The following is a 9,899-nucleotide window of genomic DNA, read 5'->3' on the forward strand; positions in this document are numbered from 1 at the left end:
CGAAAACGTTAATTTCTTCTGGGGACGTCTCCTTTGGACCGTGGACAGCGGACAGAGACCGTCTCTTTAAGTGCAAGGCACACAGCGCCATGGGCTCCCACCATGTGCCTACCTTGATTCATGGCTTTTGGCGTACGGAGTAGGTTGATTGGACCACGCCGCTATGTCTTGTAGCTATGAAGCTATCCCCGAGGTTGTAAACACCAAGCTTCGTGAAGGGCGAGACGGCTCTTGAGCTAGTGAAGCTTGCATATTACTCGGGCGAAGCTACGCCCCAGGACGAGGTCAACCACGATGCCAATGCCCAGTCATGTCTCGCGATAATTCTCGAGTAGAGACACTTCGCGGCGCTACTGAAAGGTGACATCGACGATGGCCAACGAATGTCCTTAACAGTTCTTTTCCCGGGTTTTGCACGGGCTCGAACTAAGTATAAGAACCCCCCAGAATTTTCCTGCAAATGGCGCATTGGGCCCGCTGCTTCAACAAGTGGCAGATTTCCCTTTCCCTGTGTCGCTGGGTTGCAGTCCCCGTGACTTCACAGCTGTACTGCAGGGTCCCCGGATGGCCACCCCCCACCGACATCGCCTCAACACTGCTCGCACTCTTGTGATTGCAGCGGGCCACGGTCCTCATAGCCTTGTTGCGCACAATGACAAGCGCAATGCCGATGGCCTCTCTGTCCACGATGCTGCTGGTCGATGACGAGCGGCATCTCCAGCCCAGAGGACCTCCATGCTCGCAGGAACTCCCCTACGGTCGTGGCACCTGGGGCCCAACAGCTGCTCGATCCTGGTGTATGCTGGACCCATCCGGGCGCCTCCGTTCTCTTCCCTTCTTCTTCTGCCCCTCCTTCGTCTTGGCTACAGCCGAGCCTGCCGGAATGCCCTCGCGGCGCAGATACTGACCTGGCCTTGTGAGCCGAGCAGACCCGACACCCCCGCCTCGTTCGCCAACTACCGCCATGTGCGATCTCAGCGCTGACGTCCGCCAATCTTGCCGTGCCGGCCACATCTTAGTCCCGGCCACATCTTAGTCGCGTGCCCCCACGCGGTCAGTCCGCAAAAGGCGACGTCCTGGACGCTGGACTGGATCAACATGGCCTCGTACGACGCGAACGAACGCGCGACGCAATGCACCAGCGCGCTGGGCTGTCGCGCCTTCGACCTCTGTGAGTGCCCGTGCTCGATGATCTTGCCATTGCCAAAGTGACTACTGTTCCCACCGAGTGCGCGATTGCTCCCACTCGACCGATGTCTGCTGTATGAGGCGGAGGTCTGATCGCGCACCAGACTTCCAGCGCTCGCCCAACGTTGCGTCGAGCTTGGAAAACAGCTGTTCCCCATCCCTGTCTCAGTGCCACATACTCTGCCTGCCGTGTAATGGCACGTTTGCCTTCATGAACTTGGGCAACACGGGCGAATGGAGAGGCCAGTCCCAGGTACTCATCGCAGGCAAGTCGTGGTACGTCGCTCGTGCAAGCAGTGTAGAGATTGGTCGCAAGGGGCTGCTGACGTGGATGACAGGTTCTATTGTGTTCAACAAAACCGAGGTTTGATTGGGCAATGCCCGCAGGACAGACATGATGAAGATGAAGGTTGATCTCAACAGCAGGTGCGGAAAAAGTGATGGCGCCGCGGGTTCTGGTGAAACGTGATGAGTTGAACTCTTCGACATGTGCCGATTGGCTGTTCCCTTATCCCCCATCGGCGTTTGCGTCATTGGGATGGTTAAACCCGTGCAAATGTATATGCAGTACCAAACTTGAACACACCATTTGATTTACGCATCTCCGACGAAATTCTCATTGTTACGCCTACTGTATATTCTCCCGTCTTCAGCAGCTATTCTCTCCGTCAACTAACCTCAAGATACCCACCACTTGCCACCGACCTCAACACTCCGCCCTCCTCCTCTGCTTCGCCAGCCACCTCAGAACTCCCACCAGTCACATCCACCAGCAACATGTCCAACCCCTGGCCACACAACGCAAAATGCGCCATCTCCTTCACAATGGACAACCTAGGCGAGGCGCAAGCAGTACACAACAAGGAGTGGCCGCCGGACGAGCCAACAGGCCAGCACCCCTCGGTGACACAGACGCTGCCCCGCATCCTGGACCTGCTCGGCGCCGGCGGCATCAGGGCCACCTACTTCGCCGAGGCCTGGAGCCTGGGCGTCTACCCGGCCGCCGTCGCCGAGCTCCGCCGCCGCGGCCACGAGGTCGCCTGGCACGGCTTCCAGCACGAGCCGTGGCACGCGCTGTCGCCCGAGGACGAGGAGGCCAGCTTCGAGCGGAGCCACGCCGAGGCGCTGGCGCACGGGGTGCCGTACCGCGGGTTCCGGCCGCCGGGCGGCAGTATCAATGGGGACAGGACGCTGGAGCTGTGCCGGAGGTATGGCGTCGAGTACGTCTCGCCGCTGGGGACCTTCGGTGTTGACAAGGGGGCCGCGGGTGAGACTCCTGTGGTGATCCTCCCGTTTGAGTGGGAGGCTGTGGATGCGTTCTGGTATATGGATATCGAAAAATTTGCTGAGATTCGCCGTGACCGCGGGTTGCAGGGGGGGCCGCTTGGCCCGGAGGGCTTTCGGGCGTATTTGCTGCGGCGGGTTGAGGAGGTCAAGACGGAGGGAGGGTATATGTCGATTCTGTTTCATCCTTTCCTGATAACTGATGAGGAGAGGATGACGGTGCTGGAGGAGGTTGTACAGAAGATTGGGTTAGATCATGAAATCTGGTGTGCGCCTTGTGAAGAAGTTACGAAGTGGGTGAAGGGTCACGAGAGTAATTTTGGGTTTGATGTGTGAGCGAGAAATCGATTTCAAGATCATGCTTTATAACGCCTGCAGAACCTATAAACCACACCAGTCTAGACGAGCAGTCTAAAATTGTCCAAAACTCCTTTCATTGCGTGTTCATTACATTGCTGGTGCAAACCTGACCCTCATTCTCGAGGAAACTTCTCCATCGCAGCACGAAGCTCCTCCGCGCCGGCATCTAAAAGCCCCCCGACAGTCTTATACGGCGCCTTAACGCTAGCATCCTCCTCTTCCTCATCCCGCACACCATGCGGGATGAAGAAAACGGACCTCTCAAAGTCCCTCGCCAGATCCTCACTCTCCTGCGCGCTGAGCACCTTTTCGATGTTCACTAGTTCTACCCGCTCTATGTCGCGGATGTGCTGTATCAAAGGCCCACTCAGCTCCTTGAACACTTTGTTAAGCTTCTCGTAGCCGGGATTGGATGCTGCCGCCACCGCCGAGAATGACCGCAGCGCCTGCCGCAGCTGCGCCATGTCTCGCTGCCTGTGCTGCGCCGCTTGGTTGCCCTGCTTGGCGCGGTGGGCGGTCCCCGGAAAGATGAAGAGCTCCATCGTCACCAGATGTCGGGCCAGCTCCCAGGCGAACCGCGAGCACAGGGCGCGCTGGCTGTCCGGGCTGCTGGTGGATGACGGGGCGGCCAGGGAGGTGTAGAGCCTCTCGAGGAGGCGATGGTCGCTCTTCACAGCGTCTGAGATGTAGCGGATGCCAATAGACGGGCTCTTTGGTGGAGACGGCATTGTGGATGATATATATCTGTTCGAGGCTGATGTGGTGGGCTGCCCTGGTGATATGTCGCCTGATGTGGTGACCTGATATTCACCCACTCCCGCTTTTATAAACCTTTCTTCTGTGTTGCACGTTCGATTGGTCGCGCTGGATTTGCGTAGGTCTGATAACCCCCAGGTTCTCACGCGTCATTACCGGCCTCAGGTCTCTCGTTGAAACAGCCGTTTGATACCTTCGTTATAACAAAACATATCCCGGGTCGGTCGGGTGGTCAGACACAATTCGAATGAGGTAACACTGAAGATGCTTCTGGGGTTGTGATGTGCGACTTGGTGATATTAGGAATGGATCCTCCGGACATAAGCTCAAAGATCAGAGAGAGATAAAATGCTCAAGAAGCTTCTCTTCGTTGTCCGAAGGCAAAAGGGCAGGGGGGCATCTAGATGTAGATGGTGCCATGCCGCCGCATTATATCCTCCGCAGGCATACACCGGACCATTTGTCCGGCCAAGGGCGCATGCATACGCGTCTGTTCGAGTACGACCAGGCATGGTCAAAATGACGTTGCGATTACTTTCAAAACACGGAATAGGATTCACTGAGGGCCGAATCGTGTGGCTTTGCCCAACGCAGGGGCCTGCTCTTGTCAGCTCTCATTTTTTGGCTGATTATCATCCAGTGGTTGGCGGACGGGGCGGGATGGGGAGGTCGACACATGGGCGCCCTTGTCCCAAGGATGTTTCCGAGACGGCCCCCAGCTTCTTAGCTGCTCGCGCCGCCTTGGCCCGCACCTTGGTTGGGCCACCAAGGAGCGACGTGCTCTAGAATGCACTAAGGGACCTGTCACTTGCGCCAAGCTTGAAGCCAGGGCGGACCGTTCCCCATGGTTCATAATGATATCAGCGCAGCCTTTGGGCGACCGGGACGATCCTGATTTAGTCATAGCTGGACGAGTAGATGAACTTCACTCGGGTGGGACAAGCGAAGCCTGCTGTGACTGGGAGCTCTGCTGTGAAGCTAAACAAAACTAAATTGTTTTTGATCACCGTGTAGCATGAAATGGTGTGAAGCTGCGTCTTGGAAAGCCTTTCATGTACATCGACATATGTAAAGGCTGCAGTTAAGTCTTCCTTGATGGTACTGTACAGTCACAGTATTCTATTCGCTCGTGATTTTCGTCTTTCATGAGATTTTGACATCCGCCCTAGCCGGGTCCTGCTCGGTCGCCTTTACTTGCTTGGCCGCGCCTCGCCTGTCTTTCCAGTGGGGATGTTGAACAACACTACCTTCTTGGCCTCGCCCTCCTTGTAGTCCGCCAAGCCCTTGTCTACACGGTAGTATCCCCTTCTCTCCAGCTGCACAATGTCGTCCTTCTTGAGGGTCGCAACATTCTCATCACACCACGCCTCCTCCATGGTGCTAGTGTTGGGGTTCAGGAAGTCCTCCAAGTTGTCATCCTCCTCGAGCTTGTCCTTGGTGATGAGGTAGTCGAAGTCCCATAGCTCGGCTGGGACCAGCGTGGTGCCCTTGGTGGACAGCCATGTCACCTTCTTCTCGGTCTTCTTGACGTCACCAGCCAGGTTGAGCTCGAATGTGGCAGTCTTGACGGGAGATGAGCCGTCGAGGGAGCGCACAAAGGCGTTGCCCCAGGTCATAAGCGTGATCTCCTCATCGGGCTTCATGAGTGCCAGATCGGCCTGATCCAGCAGCAGCTCGTCTGAGAAAAAGACCTGCTTGGTGCCGACATCCTTGTTCTTTGGGTGCTTGGGCTTGCTCTCGCTGGTGGGCTGAGCAGGAGCATCGGCGCCCTTGATAGTGACCTTGACGGCATCCTTCTGCAGAATAGCGGTGAAGCGAGGAGCAATGGGGTCAATGACCTTCTTGTTGTTGGCCCAGAACACGGTCCAGTCCATGGTGGTCACGTTTCGGCTGGGGCCCTGCTTGATGATGAAATCGCGCAGAGCCTCCACGGTCATGCCTCGCCGGCGGACACCACGGATGGTAGGCATGCGAGGATCGTCCCAGCCCCAGACCTTGCCGGTGTCAACGAGCTTGGCCAGTTTTCGCTTGGACAGGAACGTCTTGACAAAGTTCATACGAGCGAAATCCCACATGTGAACCTGGCGCAGCTTCAGTGTATCAATGAACCATTGGTACTGAGGGTTCCGGTCGGTGTATTCGGTTGACCGCAAGGCGTGTGTGACTCCCTCGTGGCTGTCAATGACAGGGCATGCGAAGTCGTACATGGGGTAGGCCTTCCACGTTGTCCCAGTCCGGTGATGCGCATCCTCGAGGTTGCATCGGTAGATAACAGGGTCTCTCATGGCCTTGTTTGGGTTGTCGTAGGATACCTTGGCGCGGATGCACCACTTGACACCCTCCTCGGACCCCTTCTTCATCTCCTCGAAGATACGCAGCGTCTCCTCGATAGACATGTCTCGGTGCTTGGAGGGGATGCCCTTCCACCGCTCGTCTCGCATTTGTTCGACACCGGTGTCATCGGCGTATCCGTGGCCCTCAGAAATCAGCCTCTTGCACATGTCGTAAAGGTACTCGAAGTAGTCGGAGGTGTAGGACAGGTGGTCGGGTGTGATGCCCATCAGGGCGAGATCTTCGATAATAGCATCTTGGTACTCCCCCTTCTCCTTGGACGGGTTGGTGTCGTCAAGACGCAGTCGCAGTTTGCCCTTGTATGCAACATGGCCAAAGTAGTCGGCAAGGAGGGCGGCTTTCGCGTGTCCAATGTGCAGGTAACCTCTGTTCTCAATGTCAGTGCATGGCCTCTTGTGTACTGATCATGCATGGTCAATGGTGTAGACGGGCACTCACGAAGGCTCAGGCAGGAATCTGGTGACGATGCCGTTCTCGGTGTCTTGGAGAGCAAGGTTGAAGTTGCCTCCAGCCTTACTGGCGGCAGCAGTCTTCTTCTTCTTCTCGGCCTCGTCCGCCTTGATAGACTCCTGGATCTCGGGGTGTGTGGCGTCGACGAAGGCGTACCACCGGAGCAGGTTGGCGAGGGCTCCCTTGATGATGTAAGAGGCAGCGGCTCGGTTGGTGCGCAGAGTAGTCCAGATGGCCTTGTCGTTCTCACCGAGCTGGTAGCCGTCGAGGTAAGTTCGTAGTGTCAAGTGCTTGTCGAGGGCGACCAGATGGGGCTCGATGGACTTGAAGTCCTTGCCCAAGTTGGGCGTAATGGCCTTGAGCTCGTCTGCCTTCATGATGTGGTTGTGTCCTTCGAAAATTGGCCAGGAAGAAGGATGACGCGCGCAGAGATCAAAGTCTAGGGAAAAGAAGTATCTCGTGAGTCAACCGGCCAAAAGGTGGGAGGGAGTGTAGCCACACACAGCTTGGACGAGATAATGGTGGGGTGAAATTTCGAGGAGGGGTCAACTTGGGCTGGATGGGTACACCCCTTCCCTTCTACAGAACCACTGGATTGACCCCCCTCCCCCCGGTCGTCCCAACCCTGGCGCATCCCGTCTTGACGAAATTTGAGCTTTCCAGTGTAAAGACAGAGAGAGAGCTCCATCACGCTCGTCTGCTCCAGATTGAGGCTCGCATTCAGCAGGCAGGAAGACGGGCGACCATCCGTCACTGTCGCAACGCACCTCCACCCATTATCATGGCCTCGATAAACCAATGCCTCGCCTCAATGGCAAGGCTCAGTCTCTCCACAGCATCCAGACCAACATTACAATCAGCGATACCACGATATCTCGCGCCGTCAGTAGTCGCAGCCGCGCAACAAACACGAAATGCGTCCGGACGGCCAAGCGGCGCCAGGAAGAGGGAGAAGAAGAAGAGGACATTCAAGGGCTTCAGAGTAGACAGGCTGGATAACATGCAGCAGTTTTCACTGTGCGATGCCATACGGTACGCGACAACCTCCTGTTTCCATCTTCATGCACCATCATACCTGTCCCAACAAGAGGAATATGAACTGTACTGACACTCCATGGAAACAGGTACGCACGCGCCTTCGAGGTCGGCCAGAACCCCCAGACAACCAAGTACGACCTCGCCGTCAAGCTCAGGACGCTCAAGTCCGGCCCCGTCATCAAGAGCCGCATCCGCCTGCCGCACCCCGTCAAGTCGGACCGCCGCATCGGCGTCATCTGCCGCGAGGGCTCCGCCCTGGCCATCCAGGCCCGCGAGGCCGGCGCCGTCGCCGTCGGCGAGGACTCGCTGTTCCAGGCCATCCGCGACGGCAACCTCGAGCTCACCAGCCTGATCTGCGACCAGGGCTCCGCCGACAAGCTGGCCAAGGCCAACATGGGCCGCGTGCTCGGCCCCAAGGGCCTGATGCCCAGCGTGCGCGCAAAGACCATCACCAACAACGTCCTAGGGTTGCTGAAGGAGATGGCCGGTGCTGATAACTACCGTGAGAAGGACGGCGTTGTAAGGCTGTCTGTGGGGCAAGTGGGCTTCACGCCCGAGATGCTGGCTGCTAATGTGAAGGCTTTTGTGGGCCAGGTCAAGAGCGACTGTGCTGCGCTGGATGACCAGGTGAACAAGGAGGTGCATGAGGTTGTCATGAGCAGCACACATGGTCCGGGATTCAGCTTGAACGGAGGTTTCAATCCCACTGAGGAAGGCCTGACGCCTGCTATGCTGACTAGTCCGATGTAAGAGGTGGACCGGGAGGGGAGTTTGCGTCGACCTGGTGTTGGTGATAGTGCTGGCTTGCAAAGACATGGCATGGCATGCCAGGGACATCTATCTGTACAATCAATCTACGAGCACATGTTGCATATCTCAAAACATGGAATGGCGATTGCGCTTAATGGGTATCATATTGTGGCAATGTCTTGAGATCTCTTCGAAGAAGAGTGACGATGGCTGCGACCTCAATTATTTCTCCTTGAGTACCTTGACTCCCTCTGAGTATGCGCCCAGTATTCGATACACCCCCAATAGTCTGACGGTCCTCTCCTTCTCGCCTGTTTTCCGCGCCTCTTTCAGTGATGTACCCAGATCCACCAGCAATGTGTTCCTGCATCTCGTGATCTTCTCCTCCATCTTCCTGACAAACGGCAGGTCCCGACCAAGGGCATCGGCCAGGTTGATGATAGCATTGTACTCCCTCGCCATCTCAACCAACCTCTCCACCTCATCATCTACGCCGTCACTGTCTTCATCGCCATCCTCTTCCTCAATCCCGGCCCCTTCCAACTTGCCAAGCAGCACGCCACACCGCTCATCGAGCTCCAGCATGCGCCTCCCGGCCTCAACCTCGCCGCGCACCGCCCGCAGCTCCGCGCCGGACCGCTGCACGTCCTCCCTCCGCCCCCGGACGCGGGCCTGGACGTCCTCGACCTGGCGGCGGAAGCCCAGCAGCGCGACACGCACGTCCTCGGCCCGCTCGCCGCCGCCCCGCAGCCCGTCCCCGAGCCCCAGGAACGCCGCGTAGTTGGCGTTGACCAGCTCCAGCAGCTCCGCGCTGATGGCGCTGCTGCGCTCCCGCAGCTCCGCCCGCAGGTCCTCGAGCGTCTGGTGCCGGTGCGCGGCGGTGCCCGCGCCCAGGCCCGTGTCGTCTGTGTCGGAGGACCCCGATGGGAACAGCGACGACAGGTAGGACGCTGCGTTGAAGTCTGGGGCGAGGAAGTCGCGGCGCGACAGGGCGGTCGGGAAGGGCAGGGGCGCGTCTGGGTCGAAGGCGTCGTCGCCGTCGAGGTTGGCTGGGTCGTGGTCGGCGGAGCTCGACGAGGAGCTGCTGGGGAGCTGGAACTTGGACTTGGAAGTGCTCGTCGAGGGGCGCGAGGCTGGGCCCATGATTCCCAGGCCGCTCGCCATGGCTATAGAAGGAGCTTATTTGGCTGCTGACTGGGGCGCGTTGGGAATCTGGCCGTCGCTGGGGTGTCTCGTGGATTGAGGAGCGATGGTCGGTTGCTCTGAGTTGGGACGCTGCACACTCTGGCAGGGAAGGCAACTTAAGGGGCAATTGGCCGTGGGTGGTTCGACTGACTTAGGGGAACTTCCTCGCCAGTCGACTGTCACTTTGATGCTGTTATCAGTTAAGTGCTGCAAACGTGCAGTGATGGAGTACAGCATTCATAGGCAGCTTGTTGAAGCTGGACTTCCAGCATTTGGCCAGATGGAGCTCAGGTAATTACCCCAGTCGGCGGTCCATGTACCTGGGGCATCAAGGTGAACACAACTGCCGCAGCAGCTCAACCAGGACACCCATCCAATAGGTTAATCGCACAGTTGGTTCTCTTCTGGGATAACCTACTGCGGGACAATGACCACAGTTTATGTGATCATCTGCTAGCTATTATGGGCGATAGCCCGTTAAATATGGACCTTTATCCTCTCCCACGCTACAAGTCCTGAGTGCATATATGGAGCCC

At 57.5% G+C, this 9,899-nt stretch overlaps 5 protein-coding genes across 5 annotated transcripts; 2 read left to right on the forward strand and 3 right to left on the reverse strand.

Annotated features, from left to right (window-relative positions):
- Window positions 1-652: 652 nt before the first annotated feature.
- On the forward strand, window positions 653-2,808 carry J7T55_001515 (uncharacterized protein; the record flags this gene model as incomplete). Its single annotated transcript, XM_053145618.1, has 5 exons — window positions 653-797; window positions 1,037-1,171; window positions 1,230-1,464; window positions 1,576-1,614; window positions 1,872-2,808. The coding sequence occupies 5 exons, from the start codon at window positions 653-655 to the stop codon at window positions 2,806-2,808; spliced, it is 1,491 nt and encodes a 496-aa protein (XP_052991776.1).
- A 137-nt stretch (window positions 2,809-2,945) lies between these two features.
- J7T55_001516 (hhe domain protein) lies at window positions 2,946-3,560 on the reverse strand (the record flags this gene model as incomplete). Its single annotated transcript, XM_053145619.1, has 1 exon — window positions 2,946-3,560. The coding sequence occupies one exon, from the start codon at window positions 3,558-3,560 to the stop codon at window positions 2,946-2,948; it is 615 nt and encodes a 204-aa protein (XP_052991777.1).
- Window positions 3,561-4,778: 1,218 nt separating this feature from the next.
- On the reverse strand, window positions 4,779-6,767 carry J7T55_001517 (glutamyl-trna synthetase; the record flags this gene model as incomplete). The annotated part of the gene is made up of 2 exons (XM_053145620.1): window positions 4,779-6,306; window positions 6,379-6,767. 2 exons carry the CDS (start codon window positions 6,765-6,767, stop codon window positions 4,779-4,781), a joined length of 1,917 nt encoding a protein of 638 aa, XP_052991778.1.
- Window positions 6,768-7,171: 404 nt separating this feature from the next.
- Window positions 7,172-8,178, forward strand: J7T55_001518 (50s ribosomal protein l1; the record flags this gene model as incomplete). The annotated part of the gene is made up of 2 exons (XM_053145621.1): window positions 7,172-7,422; window positions 7,515-8,178. 2 exons carry the CDS (start codon window positions 7,172-7,174, stop codon window positions 8,176-8,178), a joined length of 915 nt encoding a protein of 304 aa, XP_052991779.1.
- Window positions 8,179-8,400: 222 nt separating this feature from the next.
- Window positions 8,401-9,342, reverse strand: J7T55_001519 (uncharacterized protein; the record flags this gene model as incomplete). The annotated part of the gene is made up of 1 exon (XM_053145622.1): window positions 8,401-9,342. One exon carries the CDS (start codon window positions 9,340-9,342, stop codon window positions 8,401-8,403), a length of 942 nt encoding a protein of 313 aa, XP_052991780.1.
- Between the last annotated feature and the right edge of the window lie 557 nt (window positions 9,343-9,899).

Source organism: Diaporthe amygdali (genome assembly GCF_026229845.1).
Source record: "Diaporthe amygdali strain CAA958 chromosome Unknown NODE_21_length_814164_cov_65_183785, whole genome shotgun sequence".
Classification (NCBI taxonomy): Eukaryota; Fungi; Ascomycota; class Sordariomycetes; order Diaporthales; family Diaporthaceae; genus Diaporthe; species Diaporthe amygdali.